At 47.7% G+C, this 26,331-nt stretch overlaps 1 protein-coding gene across 1 annotated transcript in view; it reads left to right on the top strand.

Moving 5' to 3' along the window:
• Positions 1 to 19,806, top strand: part of WDR27 (WD repeat domain 27) — a 36,576-nt gene extending 16,770 nt beyond the window's left edge. Inside the window, 16 exon segments of the mRNA XM_029223556.1 lie at positions 3,337 to 3,413; positions 5,871 to 5,930; positions 6,265 to 6,524; positions 6,833 to 7,026; positions 7,725 to 7,971; positions 8,852 to 8,889; positions 8,892 to 8,924; positions 8,927 to 8,968; positions 9,148 to 9,166; positions 9,722 to 9,781; positions 9,783 to 9,817; positions 9,870 to 9,945; positions 11,342 to 11,440; positions 11,442 to 11,637; positions 16,814 to 17,182; positions 19,240 to 19,806. Of these exon segments, the coding sequence (XP_029079389.1) occupies positions 3,337 to 3,413; positions 5,871 to 5,930; positions 6,265 to 6,524; positions 6,833 to 7,026; positions 7,725 to 7,971; positions 8,852 to 8,889; positions 8,892 to 8,924; positions 8,927 to 8,968; positions 9,148 to 9,166; positions 9,722 to 9,781; positions 9,783 to 9,817; positions 9,870 to 9,945; positions 11,342 to 11,440; positions 11,442 to 11,637; positions 16,814 to 17,182; positions 19,240 to 19,377 (1,943 nt within the window). The 3' untranslated portion in view covers positions 19,378 to 19,806.
• The last annotated feature ends 6,525 nt before the right edge of the window (positions 19,807 to 26,331 follow it).

Genomic DNA, 26,331 nt, shown 5'->3' with positions numbered 1-26,331 from the left:
ATGATCCTTTTTATACATTGTTAAATTCAACTTGCATATATATATATATATATATATATATATATATATATATATTTTTTTTTTTTTTGCAGTACGTGGGCCTCCCACTGTTGTGGCCCCTCCCGCTGTGGAGCACAGCCTCCGGATGCACAGGCCCAGCGGCCATGGCCCATGGGCCCAGCCGCTCCGCGGCACATGGGATCCTCCCAGACAGGGGTACGAACCCACGTCCCCTGCATCGGCAGGCGGACTCTCAACCACTGCGCCACCAGGGAAGCCCTCAACTTGCATATGTTTTGTTGAGGATTTTTGCATCTATATTCATCAGTGATACTGGCCTGTAATTTTTTTTGTAGTATCTTTGTCTGGCTTGAGGATCAGGGTAATGGTGGCATTGTAGATGAATGTGGGAATGTTTCATCTCTTCAAGTTTTTGGAATAGTTTGAGAAGGATAGGTATTAGCTATTTTTATGTTTGGTGGAATTCCCCCGGTGAAGCTGTTCAGTCCTGGACTTTTGTTTGCTGGGAGTTTGTAAATTACAAGTTCAATTTCACTGCTAGTGATCCATCTATTCAGATTGTGTATTTCTTCCTGAATCAGGTTTTGAAGATTGTATGTTTCCAGAAATTTGTCCATTTCTTCTAGGTTGTCCAGTTTGTTGGTATATAACTGTTTATAGGATTCTCTAATGTTTTTTTCTATCTCTGTGGCATTGGTTTTAATTTCTCCTCTTTCATTTCTTGTTTTTGTTTATTTGGGTCCTCTCTCTTTTCTTCTTGATGAGTCTGGCTAAAGGTTTGTCAATTTTGTTCTATCTTTTAAAAAAAATCTCATTTCATTGATCCTTTCTATTGTTTTTTGGTCTCTATTTTATTTATTTCCTCTCTGATCTTTATTATCTCCTTTCTTTTGCTGACTTTGGGCTTTGTTTATTCTTCTGTTTCTAATTCCTTTAGATGGAAGTTTAGGTTGTTTACTTGAGATTTCCTTGTTTCTTGAGGAAGGTCTGTGTCACTTTAAACTTCCCTCTTAGACCTTATTTTGCTGCATCCCATAGATTTTGGAAAGTTGTGTTTCCATTTTCATTTGTCTTGAGGTATTTTCTGATTTCCTCTTTGATTTCTTTATTGACCCATTTGTTTTTTAGTGGCATGTTGTTTAGTCTCCACATGTTTGTGCTTTTCTCATTTTTCTTCCTGTAATTGATTTCCAGTTTTATGATATTGTGGTTGGAAGAAATGCCTGATAGAATTTGTGTCCTCAGTCTCTTGTTGAGACTTGTTTTGTAGCCCAGCATGTGATTTATCTTGGAGAAGGTTCCATGTGCACTTGAAAAGAATGTGTATTCTGCTGTTTTTGGATGGAGTGTTGTAGATATCTACTAAGTCCAACTGCTCTGTTGTGTCATTTAAGACTAACGTTGCCTTATTGCTTTTCTGTCTGGATGGTTTGTCCACTGATGTCAGTGGGGTGTTAAAGTCCCCCACCATTATTGTATTGTTGTCAATTTCTCCCTCTATATCTGTTAATATTTGCTTTATATATTTAGGTGCTCCTGTATTGGGTTCGTATATGTTAATGAGTATAATATCCTCTTGTATTGCTCCCTTTATCATTATATAATGCCATTCTTTGTTTTTTTTTATAGCCTTTGTTTTAAAGTCTGTTTTGTCTGATACGATTACTGCTACTCCTGTGTTCTTGTAGTTTCCTTTGCATGAAATAGCTTTTTCCATTCTCTCATTTTCAGTCTGTGTATGTCTTTAGCTCTGAAGTAAGTCTCTTGTAGGCAGCATATAGGTGGTATTTCATGGTTTTGAATAAGAGTTTATATATATATATATACATTTATGTAAACATATATACAAATGTTATGGAGTAAAGTTATACATGTAAATAGGGAAACCTTCACCTTGTTTCTGGTTTATTTTTTATTTCTAACGCCACTTCGGACTATCTCAGTTATTTTCTCTTATCCTCCTTGAAGTGAGGAGTACCCTTTGGACAGTCCTCTGTCAAGCAGGCTCATCAGGCAGTTTGCCGTGGCCCACGACCGAGCTGCCATGCTCTGTGTTCAGGATTCAGGTACACAGTCCAGCCGGAGCCGCGCTTCTCTGCATTTGTAAGAGTCTCTTATTCTGCCCACTGTTTCATTTTAAACAGATTTTTTAAATCTTGGTTACTTGAAGTTATATGACAGTGTTTGAGTCGAGATTAAAATCAAAACTCACTTCCCCTGGAACGTTATTAGAATTAGCCCAGAGCGTCTGTGTGTGCGTTGCAGTTCCCGCAACACGAGCAGTGGGTCCAGGTCTGCACTCCGTGTGTGTGGCCGTCTCCTCCATAAGCTCCAGGGCTGCACATAGAGGCTTATTCATAGACAAAGGGAATCTGCAGAATAGCCACCAGCTGCCCCCTGGAGGCCTGGTCTTCTGGTTCCTCAGTGGGTTGAGCCCTTCCTCCCCCAGGTGGAGTAGGGCACGCAGGGCCGGGCACTCTTGGCCTCGTGGCAGCACCGTGATGTCAAGTGCATCAGAATGCCTTTAATTCCTTTCTGGGACCTCAGCAATTTTCTCGGTGAAGTTTGGAAGAAGTCGGGAGGCAATTTTCATCCAGGCAGCTTCACTCTGAGCTCTTCTCTTCAGAAGTAAACGTCATTTCTGCTCCCTAGATTTGCTTACAGGTGAGAACATGCCTTTGCTCCCAACCCAGGGTCTGTTGTGTACCAGCACCCCCTCACCCTGACCTCCATGAGTGCTTGCCATCTGTGCAGAGCAGATCCCTAAAGCTTACGGTTATTTATAACTGTGCTGACTTCCTTCTGTTTTTCATATAGTTCTAGCCAAAGAATTTTTTTGAATAATTGTAGGAAATTAGACATGTAGTGTTATCGGTAAACTGAATATTTTTGTGATACTCAACATGCTTGCTTACAGAGTGTTTGATTAAAAAGTGGGCCCTCAAGTTTGAATGTTGGATCTACAACTGATTTCTCCCTTGTTTTAGGGAACTGTTCACATGGAATGGCTTAGCCGAGCATATGCCTCTCAAGAGCCGTTGAGTGGGTGGCCTGGGCTCAGACCTGCGTCCTGGGCGTGACCCTTGGCTCCCCGCCCTCAGGCTCCTCGCTGTAGAAGAAGTCGGGCCACGACGTGAGGCACCCGGCGGGCCCTTGGTGCCCGGGGATGGGCAGACTGTTGTTACCTGTTTCGGGTTTACTCACTACCTGAGAAAATGAGCACCAGGTTAACCGGAGATTCTACATTTTATCTGCTGCAAGTGTGACTCCTCTGAGTTATGATTTATAAGGAGTTCCTCTCACGTTTTTAAGCAGGAGATGGACAGCAGCTGGCCTATGGCGTAGTCAACCACTTGTCCCTGGTCTTCAATGACGATCTGCTGTTTTTTCAGGTAAAATGTAGAATTTTAGTTCATGTGGATTTATGAGTGGGTCTTGTTACCAAACTAGGTCCGTTTGCCAGACGCTGAGATGCCATGGGGTTATTCATGACGAGACGGGAGAGCACATCTCAGATTCGCTCCCCAAGGGTGGGGACTGAAGCCCCAGTAACCAAGGGACCCGTACGTCAGAGGCGTTATCTATAGAGCTGGCTAGGGAGTCAAAGATAAGGCGAGCTTGGTCGGGACGCGTTACCCGTGAGGGTCCTGACCAGCTCTTCCCTCACCTGCTGTTCTGTAGGACGAGCTCGAGGGTTTCTGTTGGTCACCCATTGCTGTTAACCCTGTGGGCATGGTTTCTGGACAGGCCTTTTAACCCTATGGGGCATGGTTCAGCCTCATTATGGTCTTGTTATTAGTTGCTAAGTGCAACTCTCGTTCCCTTCAAGACGAGGACAGACTAGAACCATGGCTTGAACTGGGGAATGAAATGATGAGATTTAACAAACCAGATTCCACTGAGCTCCGCTAGACCAAGAAGGGTGAGTGTAATTTGTGAGACCGGAACTGCGGGCATATTTGTGGCAGGGGCCCCGAGGTTTTGGGGGAGTGAAGTCGTCTTACAGACAGGACAGAAACATGGTTTGGAAGTTAGTAGCATTTGTAAATAAACATTTTTATGAACGGAACAAGGCAAAGAACTTTTTTAAGCAAGTAGGTTTGAGATGAGGACAATGATGTTAAAATTACTGCCTCTTTGGCTTTGTAACTGGGACCTGTAGGTTCCTGGTCCTAAACCTTGAGGTCTCGCCCCTCTTCGTGAGACTCCTGGTGCTGCTTGCTTCAAAACTTACACTTGGGGCTTCCCTGGTGGCGCAGTGGTTGAGAGTCCGCCTGCCGATGCAGGGGACACGGGTTCGTGCCCCCGTCCGGGAGGATCCCACATGCTGCGGAGCGGCTGGGCCCGTGAGCCATGGCCGCTGAGCCTGCGCGTCCGGAGCCTGTGCTCCACAGCGGGAGAGGCCGCAACAGTGAGAGGCCCGCGTACCGCAAAAAAAAAAACCAAAAAAAACCAAACACAAAAAACCTTACACTTGGTAGGTATTGTAACAACAACCGAAAAAACAAAATATCTTTCACTAGTCTGTGTGTTTTTGTGAACTATAGAGGAGGAACCAGGGGTCACTGGCCCCAGCCGGTGGGGAGGCCACACCCGGCAGTGGATGAGCACGCCCCGGCCTCTCTCCGGTTCCCGGCCTCAGCTCTTCCCAGAGTCTGCAGCCGGCTCCGGACAGAGGGAAGGAGTGGCCCTTCCCAAGGGCAGACCAGGGCCTGGGGGGCATGCTTCTTGCAGCGTCTCTTTTCCTCACCCACCCAGCCTCTAGCCCATGTAATTCCAGGACGGCCCGTGGCTCCGCCGGGCTCAGTGCCTGTGTCGGGAGTGCGCCTTTAGGGCCCCTCGTGCACGTACACCGGGCAACCCCCATGATGGGTGTCCACGGTGATTGCGTTGGTTGTGGACGTCTCTCTGTGGATTTTATTGTTGGTAAAAGGGCTTCTGCTGAATTAAGAAAATGCAGTAGATAGTCCAGCCTGCATTTTAAAATGGGCTCTATTTCCATTTTGGGGAAAAGAGTCATCATTAGCCCCCTTTCTTGTTATCAGCACAGCATTTTGCCCCATGCGGGTAGTTGGTTAATGGGCATACGGTTCAGCTTTGAAAATAGGATTGGTCTCTCAGCGTTTACCCGGAAGGCAGGAAAGTGGGTTTTTGTTTCCATCATCGTCTAAGGGAAATAGGAGAAGTGTGTTCTGGATAGTTTGATTGTGGTCAGTATTAGGTGCTAAATTAAAATTCCCTCCTGGAGGACCTGACCTCTGAGAGCACAAGCAGGTGGTGTGTCCCGTGTGAAAACCATGGATCACAATGATATTTAATTTACTAACGGGGTCTGTGTTTATGCTTTAGGCTTTAGAACGTCGTTTCCCACCACACGCTGCTGTCCGGCATGGAGACGTGGGGAGCCTGGCCCCATGCCTCCTCTTAGCCTGTGCCTGGCACCGGGCAGACGCGGGGACAGGCTGGGTGGGTCTGAACGCGTCCCTGGGGGGCCCACCCCCTCTCATGTCGGGCTGAGGGCAAGGGGTGTAAAGCCAGATCCTGGGGTCAGTTATTTCGGAAGATTAAAGTAATTAAAATTTCATTAAGTATTATGGAATTGTATGAAAACGAATTCTTATAAAAGGATGCAACTGAGCTGAGAACTCTTGCTTCTGGGTCTTGAGTCCTTCGTCTGTCTGGGCGCTGCCGAGTTGGCCCCCTTCCCGCTGCCCTTCCTGTTGGTGGGGACCTCGCGCCCCATCCCTGTCCACCCACCGTCCGTCCTGCTTCTCGCCCGGGCGGGAGCCTCCTCCCTGGGGGAGAGAGGACTGCGGGCCTGGGTTTTGTGTCGCTCACTCTGTTTCCAGAGCGCGTCCCAGCCCACACCCGGCACATCGGTCTTCTTCGGAGGCGAGAGAAGAGAAGACGTGTGTGACACGTGGACACAGAGGAAAGCGCGTCCTGGCTGGGGTCCCTGGGGTCCCGAGGCGCTCACCCCGAGGCCACGCGTCGGCACAGGCCTCCGGCTCCGCGCTTCGTGTGCCCAGGCGGAGCTTGGAGGAGAAGGTCCCGTTGGGGTCCCGTTGTTGTCACTGGGAGTTGCGGGTCTGTCCTGAGGCGCCGGGCAGGCTCCTTATGGCGTCTGCTCCGCTGCGCCCCTGCCTGCTTGGGTACTGAAGCCGCGCCGTCGGGAGCCGGGGAGGGATGCTAGTCAGTGGTGGGAGGGCTGGGAGGACGAGAGGAGGGTGTCTCGCTCCGCAGTGGATGACTGGGGGCCCCGCTGGATCCACCACGCGTGGCCCCGCGGCCTCTTGCCGCCTGGCGAGGTGGGTGGTGCGAGCGCCCTCGTTTGACGTGCGAGGAAAGGCCGCTCAGCGCGACAGGGGCGCGTCCGGAGGTCCGAAGGGACGGTGTCCGGCCCTCCGCGCCCACGCGGAGGCCGCAGCGCCGTGTCTGCGCGGGGGGCGCGGGGGCGCGGCGTCCCGAGGAAGCGCCGAGGTGCCGCCCCTTCTGCGGCCTTGGTGCTTCGGCGAAGCTCCCGGAAACTTACACCAGAGGGCAGCAAAGCCATTTCGGATAGTTTTCTGCTCGGTAAATTTTAGCTCTCAGTTTTCTCGAGGTCATGTCACAGAGCTGCAATGTGCATCTTTCCCGGTGTTTCCAGTTCTTCCTGTTAGTTTTCTGACAGGTGTGATGTGGTGATGTTGCAAGTCACTGTCTAATCTCTAAATTACCATCTGTAATTCACACGCCGAGCCCACGTGAGCACAGGCTGCTGGTGGTGAGCTCCTTGCGACGGCAAGGATGTCTCCTAGCCCTGCGATTTCAGTCACGAAGTGTCAGACTCGGGAGATCTGAGGCCTTGGATCGCCCAGGATCACGGCGCCCAGGACGTGGGGCTGGAGCCCTTCCCAGCGCGTGGCAGCGGCTCAGAAGCGCAGCTTTGCTGCAGCACAGGGAGCATCGCTGGTTTTCTGGTGCGAGTGTCTCCCCGTCGCCCGCCGGCGCACCCGCCGGAGTCTAGTGGGCAGCCCAGCCCTGCGCTTTCCGTTTGGCACCACTTCTCGCAGGACCGCAGTTTTCATTTCCCAGACTCCAAGAACCCACCTCCAAGAAGCCTCTCGCCGCACGGGTTCCTCAGCGTGGCAGGCGGTGGCAGCGTCTGGGGGTGACTTTAAGGGTGCCCCTCTCCCCCACCGCTGCGAAGGCCTTTCGAGTTGGTCACTAGGGCGGGGCGGGACGGGGCCCAGACAGAAGCCACAGCGCTTGCCGCCGCTTCATCAGGACGGAGCTGACGGGCTGGGCAGCCCAGCGCTGGGGCCGACGGGGCGCGGGACCCCTCGTCTGGACGGCCGTCGCGCTGGCCAGCGGCATGACCTGGGCAGTACTGCCTGTCCCTTCCTGAGCAGACGCTTATTTTCCTGTAAAAGGAGGGGATGGATGCAGTAAGTGATAACCGGTCCGTTATCTGCAGGTTTAATTATTCTGATGCTGTAATTGCTGGTCAAGCCGATGGGTTACGTCACAGTTCAACACCTTCTTCAGAAACCATATTTAGCCTTTAAATGAAGTAAAATCCACCTCCTTGGGCGTTGGTTCCTCTGGGTCCCTTGGCTCGGAAATGCCTCTGGCTTCCAGCGTTACTTCTTCCTGGACGAGGTGCGGTTCTGGTGTTTTGGATGAAGGTACTCGGTCCTTCCTTCCTGCTCTGTCCCGCTCAGGTCACGACAGAGCAGTGAGCACTGTCCGCTTCCTGGGACGGACGCTGAAGGTGTGGTCGGTCCGCAGGACAGAGCTGGCACTGCGTCTGGTAATGGTGACTCCAGGGAGACTGTCGGGCAGTCTGCTGTCCGAGCAGAGCTTCTCCAGGGTCCCCGTGTCCTACCCTAACCAGGAGGCTGGGCAGCTGGGCAGCACAGTGACACTGATCGATGGTTCAGGACTTTCTTCTGTGTGTGCGTGCGTGGTGTGCGTGTGTGTGTACACATACGTGACATGCATGCGCGCACAGCACACAAGTACATGCATGCGTGCACATATGTACACACAGTTAAATAAGCCTTTCGTTTGTGTGCCTAAAAATGACAGCGATTAATACTAAAATACTGGAATAATTTAAATATAAATTCAACGTGATTTTATAGTACAGATGAAAATATGCCCGAGGGATACTATGTGGAGGAAGTACCTTCTGGGGAAAAAAATGTTTCAGTGAACTTATAGTAGATCATTTGGAAATAGAATGGGAAAGGGGGACAGGAACATGACAGGAAAAGAGGTGATGACAGGAGACGTGGCTTCGATTCATCAGATTGTGCTGGCAAAAAGCATATTTTCAAGAAAGCTGTTAGCATTTATTTTCTATGAGTCTTGTAAAAAGGGACTGAATCCTGGGGAAACTAATCAGGAAGGGAAAGTTGGTTAATTCCCAGGCCTCTGCAGGGTGAGGCTCTCGGCAGCAGTGAAGAGAGAGGGAATTTGTTTTAGGCCCTTAGTCCTATCAACTTCTACCCTGTGACATGGGCTGTGCAATGAGGCAGGAGACACCTCAGAACTATGTTTTAAAACAGGTTTAGAATTTTGGCTTGAATATGTTTACTGCCCAGTTATTTTAGAGTTTTTAAACGGCCAGAATTCAAAACACTCATTACAGTAAAATTTAATCATGTAACATCTTTTAGAAAGTCAGGAAGAAAAACCAAAAACTAAGCTGGTTCTAACAAAGTACATTCTATACATTTAGAATAAATAGATGTTTGGTATTAGGATGAAAGGATTTCATATTTAGAGCAGTAGAGTTTTTATTGACATTTATTTTGTTAGTAATGATTACTGATTTTCATTGCAGGGCAAAGACATTTCCTAAGCCTGTACAGTCTGTGCAGTTTTATACATAGACGCGTTTATTTTGTCGTCCTCGGCCTTGAGTTTCAGCTGCTCGAGCATCACATCGACACCAGCAAAGGCGCCGCATGAAGGCAGTCATCTCCTCTCGGGCCTGTCCTCTCTGGACTCGGGGTGCCGCATTTCAACAAGGAGTTATGTGTAAATAAAGCGTTTACATTTACAAATGCCATCCAAAATGTGATAATAGCCTCCTGTTACCAGAAATCCCCCTTCTCCACACGTGGAGCTTCCCTGTAGGGCCGTCCCTGGGCTTGGGGTGATCTTGCCAGTGGCCGGGGCTCAGGAAAGGGGGTCACCACCCTGGTTCAGCAACATATTTAACTCATTTCGTATGTAGAACCATTGCTGTTTATAATAAGTTGAAATTACGGAATGTTTCTTATATATCCACAGACGTACGTTCGTGTGGGCTACTGAACACCTGCCTGGCCACACCTGACTTCGGCAGATATTAATGCTTTACTGTCTTTTTTTTCAAAACTTTTTGAGGAAACGAAACCTTGCAGAGAAAACTGGAGGCCTCCCCTCCGAGCCCCGTTCCCCCCCGCTTTCCTCTTCCCGAGACCAGCGTGCTCGCTTCCCGTCCCTGCTCTGTATTTGCTGTGCTTCCAGGTGTCCTTGTGGTTTGATGGAGGGGTCGCGTGTGACGCGCCTTTCGTGCTTACAGCCGTGCTTATTCCTTTAGTGTTAGTAAAATATGATTATTAAGTGGCATGAAAACTTTTTTTTATTTTCAAGTTTTTTTAAGGTAGAATCTTTAGTTGTAGTGAAAGGGAAACAAAATGATGGATCATATTTCATTCTCTTCCAGGTATAAACAGAAGAGCAGGTGCACGCCTGTTTTCAGGATCCCCATGACAGATGCAGCAGATTACTAGCTTATCAGCAGTGAGTGATTTTTATTCCTGTATCCTTTCTCCTGCTGTCCTCCCATCACATCCTTACCATTGCCCTTCCAGCAAAAGCATGTGCTGAAGGTCCAAGCCCCAGGCTCGGGCTGAGCGCCGGGAACTCGGGGAGCTCATGGTCCTTTGTGTAATGGCTTCATCTCAGTAGTGAAAAGAGCCTCAAAGGAAAAATAAAACTGGAGGCAATAGAGCATATGACATATAGCAGGGTGATTTAACCTGATGCTTCTGGCCTATTAAATAACATAGTAATTTAGTACATTTAAAAAGTAAACTGCTACACTTAGTATGTGCACCCTGTGATGAACTGAACGGTTTACCCCATTTCATGTGGAAGATGACAAAAATTACAGCGGTTGCTGTTGAATAGCAAATTGATTCCAAAACTTTAAGTTTTGAGCTTTTGTGGCTAACATCATCATTTTAACTTAAAGAGCACTGATTTTAATTTATTTAGAAGCAAAGCTCTGAGCTTCAGACACTCATTTTATAAACTTTTAATTTATTCAAAGGTCTAAGTCAAATTCTTCTGAAAAGTGTTATACTTGAAATTTCAGAAGGACTGATACAAGGTGTTACAGGTTCTAGTATATTTTGGTTAGAAATGTGGCATTTTTATGCTAGAACCTTTTGCTAAAAGAAAACCCCAAACCAACCAACCAAAAAGCACCTATAGCAGAAATGTGTCACCCTGATTATTCTGGCCTTGAATGAGGATTTCTGCATATTTTGGTGTTAGCATCGGGTTTATTATTGAACCTAGTACTCTTTCTACTCTATACTTTTCTGCCACATATACTTTCTTTAAAAATTTATTTTATTTTATTTATTTATTTTTGGCTGCGTTGAGTCTTCATTGCTGTGCGCGGGCTTTCTCTAGTTGCGGCGAGCGGGAGCTACTCTTCGTTGCCGTGTGCGGGCTTCTCACTGCAGTGACTTCTCTTGTTTTGGAGCGCGGGCTCTAGGCACGTGGGCTCAGTAGTTGTGGTCCACGGGCTTCATTGCTCCGCGGCATGTGGGATCGTCCTGGACCCGGGCTCGAACCCATGTCCCCTGCATTGGCAGGCGGGTTCTTAACCACTGCGCCATCAGGGGAGCCCTCCCACATATACTTTTTAAGACAGTGCTCTGGGCTAAACATTGAAGGTTAGGTCACTGGTACATTGTCCCTCCTATGCCACATTGATGAAGTTTACCCACCACGTGCTGTGTCGAGGGCTTGTCCTTCATGTGTGCAGCCTGTGCCTGGGGTCTCTCCCGCCCACGGCCTCGCCGTCTAACCTCTGGCCCAGACCTGTCTTCCATCTCAGTACCTACATGCCGGACGGCCGTTCCACCTCTATTATGGGGTGTCTGACATCTGCAGCCTCACTTACCTCTAAGTAGACTCTTGGCTTCCCACCTGGAAATCCATACCGCCCGGGTCTCCCCACCGTTTGAGCAGTGTGCCCACTGGCTCCGGCCAGTTGCCTGGGATCAGCTAGGGGAGGGGCTGTGGTCAGGCCTCTCCTGTTGGGCCTCAGAATCATACCTAATCATCCATCTGTACGTCTCTGGTTGGAAGGAGTTCCCAACCGAGTCACAGGCCTCGTGGTTGCTGCTGGCTGGAGCAGGACCCTGGAGGTTTCAACCTCAGTGCGGCTGCAGCGCCGCCATCACGGCGGGAGCCCATTCTTGTCCCATCCACCAAATTTGTCAAAGGAAAGCGAGTGAGTTTTTGACAGTGCACAGCCTTTGTCAACTTTGTTTAAAGTGTTTAGCAGATGCAAAGGTACGATGCAATCAGTTTGCTGCCAGGTTCAACGGTAGTTTTTACTGGGCATGAAATTCTTCTAAGCCTTGACATTAGAAGACACTTTAATTCTGTATCGAATGTTAATGTTTACACTTTTGTCTTTGATTAGTTTATGAGCCCAGTTTTTGATTTTACTGGTAATCCATTTTCACTTAAAATGTGGTGGAGCGTTTGGGTGTTTCAAGCGCTAGGCGGACTGGGTGACAGCCATGGAGGTGCTGCGGGAATGCGAAGCAGCCTTTGTGAATCCGCAGGTTCTCTCTGTAGGATGTAGCTAGTCTGTCTCTATAGAGGATGTGTTTAAAAATACTCACAGCTGACGGTTGAAAATCGGGGAATTGAGGAGGTGGCCCCTTCAATGAATTCATTGCCTCACAGTTTAGTTCAGAAGACACTTTGTTACCCAAAAGAACAACTGAGAGACTTGTGAACAAAACTTTTGTTTGTAGGACTACAGCTACAATTTTGATTTTTGATATATTTGGAATGGCTTTCTAAATTAAGGTTTAATGTATAATGCCTTCTGAAATCTGCATGATGATTCAAGGGTATCCTCTTTATTTCAGTGAAGTCTTACCACATTGCTTAAAAGGACTCTCTTTTTTTTACTGTTTTTTTTTTTTTTTTTTTGCGGTACGTGGGCCTCTCACTGTTGTGGCCTCTCCCGTTGCGGAGCACAGGCTCCAGACGCGCAGGCTCAGCGGCCATGGCTCACGGGCCCAGCTGCTCCACGGCATGTCTTCCCGGACCGGGGCATGAACCCGTGTCCCCTGCATCGGCAGGTGGACTCTCAACCACTGCGCCACCAGGGAAGCCCCAGCACAGAATCTTAAAGGGCAGAGGCGTTCACCTCCAGATGCAGGTCCTTGTGCCCCTGGGATGGCTGTCCATCCCTGGAATCTGCTGACTTGAGTCACAACTGACTGTTACCAACAGAAAGCAAAGGATACAGTCCCTTACAGGAAATGAGATGTACGTGCTGAGGGCAATGGGTTTCTTGAAAAGACCAGTCTGCACACAGACTCTAGGGGTTACAGTTTGACGAATAGCACTTAGAATGTTTAATGTACTATTCTCAAAATGCGGTACATAAAATTTATCTTAAAGATACATATTTCTAACATCCAAGTGTCTCTCTTGAAATGTTACATAGGTTGTGTATTTGATCAGTTTTTGCAGAGTTTCTTAGAGTCTTTAGTTAATATAATGCAGTAAGAATTGACCAAATTTACCAAATATCGCCATCCTTTAGTTAAAATGTTTCAGTCATGAAGATAAATAGGAATCTCACATGTGATGTTCCTTTAATGCTGTTAAGTGTTGCATTTAAAACATACTTCTTTCCATGCTTTCGGACACTTGCTGTCTCTGAAGTATTATGAGTTGCAGTATTAGAAAAAGATTTCTTTGCTCATTTAACTTTTGAATGTATTGTACGTGACTCTTATTAAAGGTGGTCGTTTCAAAGCTGTCATCATCATTGCTGTCGTCGTCACCGTCATCATTTTCTGCGTGTGGAAAATGGCTTGTCAGCGTTTCCACTCTACATTTTCTTTTTGCATGCTCTAATCTTTATTTCTTTCTGGAGTTTATCACAGTCATAAAGACTTGATTGAAACTTGGCATATTAGAGCCTAGTGTGAGATTTTTTTTCAATTTGGTTCCCAACTTTGTTTCATCTGTTTAAGTTAAAAATGAAAAATACGATTTTGGAGCTTTAGATGCTCTTTTACTTATAAAAATAAAGCCCTGGCTTTAGAATAATGGTAAAGACGATTCTTTTCAACTTAGGTAACCAGTTTTTCTCATATTCTCAGAGAAGTTATTTCATTTTGAAAAGTAACGTGATGCTGTTTTGTCTGACATCTTCCTCTGTTTCCATTTCATAAAAGAAGATATGTTAACCTTTTGCATAGAATACTTTTCTCTGTTATAAGGATTAAATAAGATAATGCATGTGAATTTCTTAGCATATGCTAAAGTCATTAACTGGAAGCCATTTTTAAAATACAAATTTATGAAGGCTGGTGGACATTGCCTTAGAAAACTTTCAATCTTTGCGTGCAACTAATTTCACACAATTCGTTTGTTCCCACGAGTTTAAGGAGAAATGCACAGAATTTTGCTTCCTGCAGTAGAAGGTCAGAAGCTGAATTAGAAATGATTTCTGCTTTCAAAGAAATTGTCATCTAGAAGGTGGTAGATGTGGGCGTGAATAACATTTACACAAAGCTGACTCTTTAAGCATCGTAAAATGAGAGGAAAGGGTGCCGCAGAGCAATGAGGACTGGGACATTTATTCTGTCTGGAAGATGAGAGAAGTCTGCGTTTGGCTGGAATCCCACGTCCTTCCTATTGTTAGACAGAACTTGATTTTACGGGGACTTTGAAGGTACATAAAATAGAGAAGCAGGTTGACTGAACTCGTTCAACTTCCCATGTATTGGAGGGTCTGGACTGGTCCCCAGGCCTCTGTCTGTTCCCAGACTGACTCGTATTTAAAATCCCGGAAGAGGGTTGACGTGTGTTACCGCGGTGAGTGCAGACCCTCAGAAGGGAGGTACAGGGGTGTGCGGTCCAGCCCTCTGTCAGCCTTCCTGTCCCAGCGGCTGTCTCCTGCCACTCCAAGCAGCCCGTCTGCACCGGGCTCTTCCCCAACCACCCTGCTGCTAAAACACACGCCACCATTTCAACGTCTGGCTTTCAATTCCTCGAGGTCCCAGCTGCTTCCGAGTTGGAATCAACTTTGCAGGCAGACTCTGGCCACTGCTCTTGTCTCATCCCTGCCTGGTCTCCTCAGGTGTGGGTGTGGACCCTCTGGTCTCGGGCCGGGCATCCAAGGGGGGCCCGAATTGCTGGGCCCAGGCCATTCTCTTGCACCGTGGGCGCTGCTGTGACATGCACCAAGCCCTGGAGAGTTTTAGATGCCCCAGGGGCACTGACCAGGACAGAAGAAGGGCAAACCCCAGATGTTTCCCTGTCCCCCCTTGGGTGCAGTTGGTGATAAATACTGCTCACCGAGGGTTCCTATGCGCCACATGTTCCGGCGTGGTGTCCTCACAGGAATCCTAGTTCACAGACGAGGCGGCTGAGACCCTAGCATTGGCAAGTCCCGAGACCTGTGGGCCGTGCGTGTGACCTCAGGCACTGGCTGGCCGCAGAGCTCATGCTCTTAACCCTGGCAGAAGGCCACTGGGTGAGGGTCCCCACGCTGGCTTCTTCCTGTCCAGCCTCGGGGAGCTGTTACTAGAACACAGATGAGCTCACATGCTCCACGTCTACAGCACTCCCCCGGGAGGTCTTGGCAGATGGCCAGACTGCACCTCCCACCACCTGCCTCCGTGGCCTGGACCAGCGGCAAACTCCTGCTTCTGTGTCAAGACTGGCCCCATCGCTGCCCCACGAGGCCGCCCTGGCCTGTCTGGTTGAAATCAGGGCCTTCCTTTGCTCAGCGGCCGTGCCTCCCTAAAGCTCTCCGTGCCGGGGGACGGTGTGTGACGCACCCTCCCCGTGAGATCCTGAGACTCCGACCTCCTTGAGGACAGAGCCGTACCTGGCTGACATACAGTTGGCGCTCAAAAATGCCTTGCGTAGTCAGAGCCCAGGGGGCTGCCGCGGGTAGTTTAAGGGGCCCATCTGCATGGTGCGGAGGCGCGTTTCTGTTTGCCCACGGGGCACTGGGAGGGTCTATCCTGCCTCAGGTTCTCCACGGCCCTGACGTAAGGCGGCCTGTGAGTCTCTTTCTGCTGGAACCTCAGCAGGGGTCAGTCAAGTCCCTTTAACACCCTGTGAACGTTTTATGTTTTGGCATTGTGGCATTTTAAATACATTTTTTGCTCTTCTAAATTGCCTTTTTTTCCCAAACACTGTTCGTTCACGTTAAACTCCTTGGTCCATGGCGCAGTATTTAACCAGGCTGGGATGCCACCTCCTTCTTAGCGCCCAGCTGAGCCGTCGGGGGCCTCGCCTCAGGCAGGAGGGACCCCGTGGCCTGGGCCGTGGGTGTGGTCTTGGTGAGCTGCTCTCTTAGATGAAGGCGGCTGGGTGTCCTACGTGGGAAGCCCAGCTCCTGTGTCTCGCCCCACTCTGCCGGGGCCGGCTCGGCATGGATCTGGTGTCACTTCCACCGGAGGGGTCGCTACGACGCGCACCTCCCGTCCCTGGGTGGCAGGCGCGGGTTCGCAGCGCTCAGCGCGCCTGTCCCGCACGCGCCGGTGGCGCTCTTCCCGGCCCTAGCGGAGCACAGCTCTCCTTGCGCCCGGGTCGGGCCATAAGCTGCTTTCTCCAGTGGGGGCTCGGGTGCAGCTCGATTCCGAGCAGAGCCCGCCGGGTCGCCTCGGGAGAAGGGCAGGAACAGCTGGCGGACCCGCAGAGTCCAGGGCCGGGCGCCGGGAGCCTCTCCCCGCACGACTTACCCTGCAGCGCCCTTTCGAGGAGATGCACCTTAAGAAGTGACACATTTCTTTTAAAGGCTCCCTGTTTTTATAGCTCTGACAAAAATAATGAGTAATAGTGGATTTTACATGAAACTTTGAGGAGATTAAGTTTTGTCAAGATCTGGTTTTCCAAGTGCTTCTCTTTTCTCTCTGTAAAAAATTCAGTCGAAATAACCCAGGGTGGTTTACTGTGGCAGTGTTTATTTGAACAACTCCCGCCTTAAAGCCAGTGTGTGGGTACATATGTGTATATCCATGTAACACGCAGTGCACATGCACACATATATGTGCAGGCTTTATGTGTACATGCGCACACGCACCTTTGTGTACATGTACATGTGTGTATATACATACGCATGTGCCTGCACGTGTGTGCACGTGTGCACATGTATAGTAATCTACCTGTGAATGAACCCCTTTAGTTGTATCATACCTATTGGCAACCACTGGTATCTGGCACTGTTCCAAGTACAGGGGCACATGAGTGAATGACACAGCAAGGTCCTGACACTTGAGAATTTTGTAGTCTTACAAAGAAAGAAGCAAGTGGGTTCAACGCAGGTCAGACACCCTGAGCCTGAGCCCCTTGGGGGACCCTCCCTGACAGGTAACCTGAGCCGCAGGTGTGTGACGTGGGGAAGGGAGCCAGGTTGATGGGGGAGCCCAGCTCTTGGGAAGCGGGGTCACGGAGGAGCGGGGTTGGACTGGGGGTGCTGACCCGGGCAGGGGTCAGTCCCTTGGGCTCATGGGCCTTGGTCACATAGGGTTTTGTTCCGGGCGGGGGGCCATCAGGAGGGGTTGAGGAGGAGGCCGGTGCCCTCACAGCGCCCGAGTGCATGTGCGTGGGTGCTGCGCATCCCCTTGTCTACGCGGACGTTGGAAATGGCTCAGTCGTGCCGCCAGGGGCCCAGCTCAGCCTCTGGGTGCAGCTCTGCGTGTTGGGGGCCGGGGCTGGGGTCCAGAACGGGCTGCAGGAGGGTGAAGGGGCTTTGCACTTAGCTCCTTCCTCATGCTCCCAGGAGCAGGCACCTGGTGACCCTGGCGGCAGCTCCAGCCAGGCTCCTGCTCAGGGACCCAGCACCAGCCTCCGAGGTTCCCCTCTGTCGGGGGTGTTCCCAGGTCCTCCGTGCTGGGTGGGTCCTGAAGTTGCAGTCTGAGGGTCCCTCGTTCCCTCGGGAGAGAACAAAGCAGCTCCGGGAGACCATCCTCCAGATTCCACGTGCTCTGCCCAGCGTCTGCCGTGGCCCCTGTCCTCCTGGTCCCTGGCTCTGTGGCCATGTCTGGACCAGAGAGCCACGGGGCGATGCAGGGAGGGCGTGGGGACAGTCCAGGCAGGAGGTGGGCCGTGACTAGACCCGTCTTCACACAGTGCTGTGAGGCCCCCTCACAGTGGGCACCTCTCTGAGCCAGTGCCCCTACAGGGGGGTGACCCTACAGGGGTCCTGGGAAGTTTCCTTCCAGATGCTCCCTCCTGGGCCATGAGTGACCGTCTGGGATGCCAGCGCGGGGAGAATTCCTCTCTCTGAAAACTGCGTGTCTTTTCGCTAGGAGTTTCAGTGCATTCGCTTTAGGAAATGGCTAAGGATGTCGTCTGTGCTGGGCAGCTGCTCACACAGGGACTGGACAGGGGCCCAAGTCACCGCAGACCCCAGGGTCTTTCAGTGCCGAGTGTGGTATTCCAGGACTCACCGTGGCGTGCTCTTGGATGAGAGGTGTTAGGTTGGGAAAAACGGTTCTGAGGGGTTTTGATGGGAAAATAACTGGTTTTACTTCCTGAAAATAAACACCTGAATGGTATACGATGGAATGAAAGGACAGGAGTTTAAGGTTACGGAGGTTTACACCATGTTTTAATAGCTTGTTTTCTTAAATTTCTGTTCAGTTACGCAGTGTACATCAAAGAGTTCCAACTAACCACAGCCCCGTAAGGCCTGTCATCCTGCAAGTCCAAATTCAGGGGAAGCACAAATCACAATTGGCCCAAATGTCCTATTTCCAGTAAAATAGAAAATAGGTCGTTTCTGATTTCTTCTAAGCTTACTGACAAGTGTAGCCACATTTATCATGCATCAGTGATGCTCTTTTGCAAGCATCCTGCTACATTGTAATGACCTCTTCTGAGAATTACCCCTGTAGCTGTCTCCTTGTGTTGGACAAGCAGAATTTAACTCATTTTATCATCCAGTTCACAAAAAAGTGAGGGCCATATTTTCATATTTTTGAATTATGTTTTATATCATTAAATGGCTTATTTTTAGAATGAAAGTATGTAAATCTTTTTTATGATTTATTGATATCTTTAAGAATTATAGCAGATGTTTTTTCCTTACATATTTAAAAAATCTGATTGGCTATTACTCTTTTTTTGTGTGTCTGAATGAGATTTTGCATTTGCATTTTTTATGATGTAAATATGTAACACAAGACAGCTAATTTGAATTGAAAAGCTAAAAAATATGTAAAGGTTTAAATAGCGTTTTTTTAAAAACATCTTTATTGGAGTATAATTGCTTTACAAAGGTGTGTTTGTTTCTGCTTTATAACAAAGCGAATCAGTTATACATATACATATATCCCCATATCCCCTCCCTCTTGCGTCTCCCTCCCACCCTCCCTATCCCACCCCTCTAGGTGGTCACAAATCACTGAGCTGATGTCCCTGTGCTATGCGGCTGCTTCCCACTAGCTATCTGTTTTACATTTGGTAGTGTATATATGCCCGTGCCACTCTCTCACTACGTCCCAGCTTACCCTTCCCCCTCCCCGTGTCCTGAACTCTGTTCTCTACACCTGCATCTTTATTCCTGTCCTGCCCCTAGGTTCTTCAGAACCATTTTTTTTTTTTTTTTAGGTTCCATAGACATGTGTTGGCATACGGTATTTGTTTTTCTCTTTCTGACTTTCTTCACTCTATGACAGACTCTAGGTCCATCCACCTAATAAACGTATATTTAAAACTGTTCACAGGGTATTGTGGAAGCTTATGATGGAAAATAGAAAGTATGAAGTAAATTCGTGAAGATGATAAACTTTCTAAAAGGGAAGAGAGGAAAGCACATGTCATGACGTTACCTCCGTGGCTCAGGCGGCATTTTGTCGACGAGCTGCTGCTCTGATGCCTGGTCAGCTGGCGAACATACTTCAGCTGTGCACAGTTCCTTGTGGCTCATCCGAGTCGGCAGTCGTCTAGGCGTTCGTGTACAAAACCAGCTCCAGCACTTCCTGCTGCAGACTGGCAGGACGCATGGACACGGTCACGGCCGTGGCCTTCAGCCCGGCCGCTGCCCAGGCATGGTCTCCTCTGTTTCATACAAGTCTCACATCATAGCTTTTCTATCTGTCAGCCTGTATTTTGGTGCAATTTTGTAATATTAAAGATTACATGCCAGCATTCATCGAGTGCGGGGAGATGAACTTAGGAAGTAGACCTTTACTGGGGAGAAAGAGAAATCGAGGGTGTTTTCTTTTACAGTGAAAGTGTTTGTCATTTGGTGCCGATGGACAATTTCTCTAACTGAAATATAAAAAAATAATGAGATACCCATGGACAGGAACATTGAAGGAAGAAAGCAAGTACACGGCAAGTAAGGAAATGATTTTGAAATTCTTGTGAAAAGGATTTAGATGGAGAAGGAGTTCCACAAAATTTAAAGAATCTTAATTAGGAGAAAGGATTAAGAGAAAGTAACATCAACTGCAAATCAACCCAGAAAAGTGAATGATCTTCTATTAAAATGCAGAGGGAGGGGCTTCCCTGGTGGCGCAGTGGTTGAGAGTCCACCTGCCGATGTAGGGGACGCGGGTTCGTGCCCCGGTCCGGGAAGATCCCACATGCCGCAGAGCGGCTGGGCCCGTGAGCTGTGGCCGCTGAGCCTGCGCGTCCGGAGCCTGTGCTCCTCAATGAAAGAGGCCACAGCAGTGAGAGGCCCGCGTACCGCAAAAAAAAAAAAAAATGCAGAGGGAGATTTTTTGGTAAAAGATGTAAGCAATGTTAAATATTAATGAAACTTGAGTATGTGGGAATATTGATTTCACTTTGTCCCTTTAAGTTTGAAGCTTTGATTCCGAGAGTGCAACTGTTGTGTGATTGCACACGCGAGTGTGGGTGTGTACTATGTGGGGCTGTACCATCGATGCTGTTTTCCGTACCTGCTTCCTTTCCCTGACACTGGATTGCTGCAATCCAGGGTGTGTTATGGTGCCTGGCAACATAGTTTACTTTCCATTTGTATTCAATGTTGGAAAAATGAATAAATGAAGCTTGTGTCCTTGACTACAGAGCTTCCATCGCTGTCACCTGAAGTGTTCTTTGTACCCCATCCATCACTGGCCCTAATTTAGCCTTTGCATCCTCTGCTGATGGGTACTTAGGTTTAAGTTTTTCTATCCTCGTATAAACAATCCTGGGATGTACACTTGGTTATGCTTCACTCATCCCCAAAATGAGGTTGTGCTGCATATACGGTAGTGTACCAGCTTTTCTTAATTCATAGTATGCATTGCAATTACCTATTTTAAATTTTTAGTGTGGTTTTTGACATTGTTGGATTCCTTTTTGAAGCCTTTCAGTAGCACAGCCAGTAATACTGAGGAGTGGTCATGAGTGACAGAGCCAGAAGAGAAGAGCTAGGCTAGGAGGCAAGTAAGGTGTGTGGCAGGGGGCTGGGTGTGGTGATTGACAGGTGGAATACTGAAAATTAAGTGTTGGCCTCAAAATACCCTTTAGCATAACTGATCAGAGGAACTTTTTTGAATACTTGAAAATTTTCAATTAGAAAACATTGTGTAGGTCTCTGTTGCCATCGAGGTTATTTTCATGAATGAAAGAAGCAAATGTGACCTATGCACATGAGAAAGAATGGGAGGAAGGAGGACCAGCACTTCTTAGGGACGCGCTGGCTCCCGACAAGCTGCCACCCTAGAGCCAGCAGTTGGAGAAGCCGACGTTCGCGTTCAGCATCTCAGGAAACCACGAGGCCACGCAGAACCTGCAGGAAGGTTTTCAAACGTTCATACTTTCTACCACACTTGTTTTTGTAGAACTGCTATTAAATTGGAGGCATGATGATAAAATAATGCAGTGCTAAATGTCTTTGTAATAGAAATTTCTAACAAAACCCCTCATTGTTCCAAAGTCCTGTGTTTTGTCTGAGCACAATGGTCAGAAGATCTCTGTGAAGGAGCAACACTTCTTCAGTAATGGACTCACGGTGTGTTTAACGGGCTTTGTCTCTTAGTACCATATTTATCTGATTTAAGATACATGCTATCCGTTCACTAACATTTTTCCGAGATCAGGATGAACCTTAGAATCCTCATGCTTCCTTTTCAGTATGGAGTATTCTTCTGTTTTATTGAATCTCTGGTGCACCTCACACTGATGTTTAAAATTGTGTCCATAGAACGAAATACTGGACTCAAGCTTTGGTTTTAAAACATATACTAAATGGTCCATCAAACAACCATTTGAAATTTCTACTTGTAGAAAAAGACCGCTCTGAGTTCTAATCCAGGCCTATTAACATTTAAAATGCATGTTTAGGCATAGAGGGTGGCTTGGTCCATTTCCTGACCAACAGAGAGGGGCCTGGAAGGTTCACCTTCCACGGCTGAGGTGTCTGCGTCTTGGGTGGTGATACTTACCTCCTAGTAGGGGCAGGAGGGTAAAAACATGCAAGGGCTGGCTTTGTGGTGGGCACCTTATAAATGTTCCCCTCTCCACAAGAGACAAAGCAAGTAATACCGTGGGTGTACTACCACAGGGAAAAGTTACACATGACAAATTAGTGGGATAGGTACGTGGCTCTAATTCCTCTGAATCTTGCAGATTTAATGCTACAGCTAAAATGGCTGCCCTCCCCCCTCCAACCCTTTCCTCATTTTCTTTATTATTTTTTTTCATCTCATGAATTTCAGGTGACTTCCCTGGATTTGAATACATGCGTGTAGTTCTAAGCCAAATCCTACAAGCCCCTTCTTCCTGGTTGTGTGGTCAGCGCTGGCCGCTCCCTGGTGGCTGGTGATGCCCAGCCCTGCCCAAGGTTGTTCTTGCTGGACTGTGGAGAGAGGGACCCACCAGCCCCGCACGCCTGCTGGGGCGCTCGAAAGTCCAGCCCTCATGAGGATCAGCTGTGTCCATGAGCGTCGGCAAAGGGAGCATTAGCTCCTGCATCTCAGTCAGGAGGGTGATGTGGAGCTCCTGGGACTTATTCAGGAGCTGATTCAAAGTGACTGGCATGGTGCTGACTTTATTCCAGGGACATAACATAACTTTGGGGAAAGCAGGAGACAGATCCCATGACTAGTTTTTTCTTGTTTAATAAATTTTAATTGAGAGAGATATTATCCTCTTTCCAAAATGAAAGATTTGAGCCCCTCAGAATAAGTTATGAGATATGGTTCAAAAGTAGTGTTTTTCATCATTGACATTTGCTCAACTGTCAGAGTAAGACTTGTGAGTCTTTTGGAAGAAGATTATACTTGTACTAATGGAATTATTATTAGCAATGCATGCGGCCAAGAGTCGGGCTCTGAAAATGAAGGGGGAATCCTACCAGCTCAGGAGGAGCAGGGCCTCCACAGGGCGGCTGGGACCCGAGAGGCTGTTAGGATGCTGCTACGGTCCTGCCGGGAAACGCAGCTGTGCCAAGTGGGCCTGGTCCAGTGTGGCTCCGGAGGGCGGTTGTCAGCTTTGGGCTTATTGGACATGCGGAGGGCATTGGTGTATTTGTCTTAAGATATATCCATTTAGAGGGCTTCCCCGGTGGCGCAGTGGTTGAGAGTCTGCCTGCCGATGCAGGGGACACGGGTTCGTGCCCTGGTCCGGGAAGATCCCACATGCCGCGGAGCGGCTGGGCCCGTGAGCCACGGCCGCTGAGCCTGCGCGTCTGGAGCCTGTGCTCCACAATGGGAGAGGCCGCAACAGTGAGGGGAAAAAAAAAAAAAAAAGATATATCCGTTTAGATACTTCACTGTTGAGGTGAGAATAAGTTCATAGTTAATCTATCATTGCTGAGGTGATAGCCAAGCAAGACTGTGATTTCTGGCAAAAAAGATGCATATGGTATTGAAACCAGAGATCAAAAGAAGACAGAGGAGCATGATGTAGAGGGACGGGTGCCCTGGGTGAGAGTGTGGTCTGGGGTAGGGCTGCAGACCCAGGAGAAGTGCAGGAAAGAAGGTCAGGGAACTTGTAGGTGAGCCACGGAGGAAAACCGCTCCACACGGCTTTCCTCTGAGGACAAAAGTGCATGAAATTTGTTGGCAGGTATAACAGAGAGTCACAAATATACCTTTGCCTTATGCCATCAAATTTATCTTACATTAATATCACAATCACCAATTTCATCTGATGTCAATGATAAAATAATGAAATGATGGCATTAATGAAAGAATATAAGAGCGCTTTCTTACTGACAGTGGATTTTAGGGTATTTAGTAGGTATTCATTTTCAGTTTTCCAGTTCTGTATCATGTGGGGTTTATTATGGAATATTCTGCTTTGGTCTTTCCAGCGTTACTGGGTTGCATTTAACCATGTCACTAATGTTACCCTAGAACACAGAGGAGAAACATGGCAGACCTCAAATAGTTTATGCAAAGAGACAAGATATAGGTGGAGTCCAGAGCGCGGCGTGGTTTAGTACCTGGTGGGGGAAGAACCAGGAGTAGTTACGGGACATGTGCCCGATGCTGGGACGGCTGTCCTTCCCCTGCAGCCTGGCAGTACCCGGGGAAAGAGAGGGGAAAGTAAAGAAATGGAAATCTGAAAAATTATTTCGCTTTAAGAAAGTGATACTTCACTATCTTCTTATAGTGGACATTTAAGTTGTTTCTGGTGTTGTGAGTAATATTCTGATGTACATATTTGAGTATACAGGGTTTCTGTATCTAGATTTATCTTCTCAAGATTATTAGGAGTAGTAGCGCTGAGTAAAATAGCGAAACTTTGAAAGGATTCTGATAAATATAGACAAATATTTCTCGAAGAGTTTTTTGTTTCCTTACCACATTCAATTATTAATACCTTCATTATCTTGTTAAATTCATTATCAAGAAATAGTATCCCATTATTTTGATTTGCCTTTCTTTGACTATTAGGGAGAATATGCATTATCTCATATGCTGTTGAGTATTTGTTTTCTTTTCTTTTTTTTTTCTTTTTTTTTTTGCGGTACGCGGGCCTCTCACCGCTGTGTCCTCTCCCGTTGCGGAGCACAGGCTCCGGATGTGCAGGCCCAGCGGCCATGGCTCACGAGCCCAGCCGCTCCGCGGCATGTGGGATCTTCCCGGACCAGGGCACGAACCTGTGTCCCCTGCATGGGCAGGCGGACTCTCAACCACTGCGCCACCAGGGAAGCCCTTCATTTCATTTTTAAATTGCTTGTTATATCCTTCATATCTTTATATTTTGGGCCCAAAGTTTTGCTTACTGATTGTTCTAGCTTTTAATTTAAAATTGACACTTTGTCCTTTGTATTAGAGTCAATGCTTTTTCCAGATTTGGTTTTGCTTTTTATTATCTTGTTTCCTCTTTTAAAAATTTTATTTGCTAAAGAATATGAGGATGAAATTTAAATCCACCTGTTTTAATTGGGCCACATTACTTTGAGAGTTATGGTTTAGCTCTTCCAAGGAAAAGGAACCTAAGTCTATACGTGGAAAAAGTCTGTACATGTCAATTATAAAATAATTAATGAAATGATGGCAGTTTTAAATGGAATTAAATTTAGAGTTTGTGATATTTATGATTGTTTTGTCAGTTTGGATCTGTAAGTCCCGTCTAAGTGCCTGTAATGCACAGGAGCTGCTCTTGTGACGGTCTGGAGCAGCCGAGGGCAGGCTCGGGGAGCTTCCTGGAGAAGCTTCCTGCTACCCGGCTGTGCTGTTCCCACCACTGCTGCATGGCCGGGGCTCCTGGTCCTGGTCTCCCTCCGTAGGCAGACAGATGTCCTGCTTTTTAAAGACAACACACGGGATTGGCTGAGAATGAGTACCCCTGTGTTCCGTAAAGAGAATAGATGATTTACTGAAAGTGTTTCTAGACCAGGAGGCACCAGGCACACTGGGCTTTCTTGTCTCCTTGCAAAGTGGTGAGGAAAACGCCCCGTTTCTAAGCCCTGTCTTCTGTCTGGGTTGCGTGGTCTAGATTACTCATTTGTGCTGAAATGTCTGTGTTTTATTTCTGTCTTACTCCTTGTGTTTGTCCTGGTTCAAAGTTCGGTTTTTTGCTGCCCGGTCCTCACTCGTTGACTTTTCTGGAAGGCTGTGCTCTTCACCATATTCTCTGGGAAAGCTGCCTGTGGGTTCCTTGTGCCCGTGACTTTGATCGTGGAATCAGGAGAAGGCAGGAGAGTCGAGCTGTATCCGCGTGCGTTGTGACCACAAAGACCAGAAAAGTAGCTCAGAGGGAAGCAGCATTCAAGCACGTGGTCAAGTTGAGGGGGTCACGAAGAGTTACGTGTGAGCATAAAATTCCTCGAAGCTGTTCTCGGCAGTGTGGGGAGACAGCAACACACCTCCGGAAGACTAAATACAGCAAAGGTCACCGAAGGCCAGGAGCAAGTGAGCTGCCTGCAAACAGGGCAGGGGAGTCAGGAGCAGCTGTGCCCTGACCTCAGACTTACAGAGCCCTCCAGGGCGTAGGCTTGAGGACCCTGCTATCATCGCGGCGATGAAAAGGGCTCACCTGCACGTCTGCATGTGGCCTGGCTCCCCCAGAATGAGACCCCAACTTCCTTCAGATCAGAAAATGTTTCTTTAGTGCTTAGAATTAAATGTAGAGAAGTACATCCAACCCACACTATTAATAGATTTTCATAAATTTAGGAATAATCTGAGGATAAGTGGTATTTAAGGTTTTTGTAAATGTTTTAAGGACTTTGATATATTAAAATATCTGATTCTAATTTGAGGTGTGAACTGGCCTTAGACTCATGACTTTTTAATTGAGAAAAATAGGAAAATTTCACTAAGTTTGTGAGCAGCATTTTCATTTTTAGGAGGGCTTGAGAGTCACCATACTTATACGGTTTAGTTTTTTAGAGTTGTGAGAATTAAGAACTTGGGAGCATTTTGGTTTTGTAGTTTTGTCATTTAAAGTATGCAAGAAAGTGTAATATCTTAATTTGAAATGAATCGTGACAATTTTAAGACAATTTAAATGATATTAAATCATTGCTTCAGGGATTTTAATCTGTTCATCACGAGTAGATTCAACGTAAACTGAAGGCGACTTTGCATGTGACCGTTAAAATCTGCTAGATTTATAAATATAATAAAT

The sequence above is a fragment of the Monodon monoceros genome, unplaced genomic scaffold (genome assembly GCF_005190385.1).
Source record: "Monodon monoceros isolate NGI ecotype Baffin Bay Population unplaced genomic scaffold, NGI_Narwhal_1 Super_Scaffold_15, whole genome shotgun sequence".
In the NCBI taxonomy this organism is placed as follows: Eukaryota; Metazoa; Chordata; class Mammalia; order Artiodactyla; family Monodontidae; genus Monodon; species Monodon monoceros.
The sequence above is the reverse complement of the archived record's forward strand: the minus strand, read 5'-3'. Positions and strand labels throughout refer to the sequence as shown.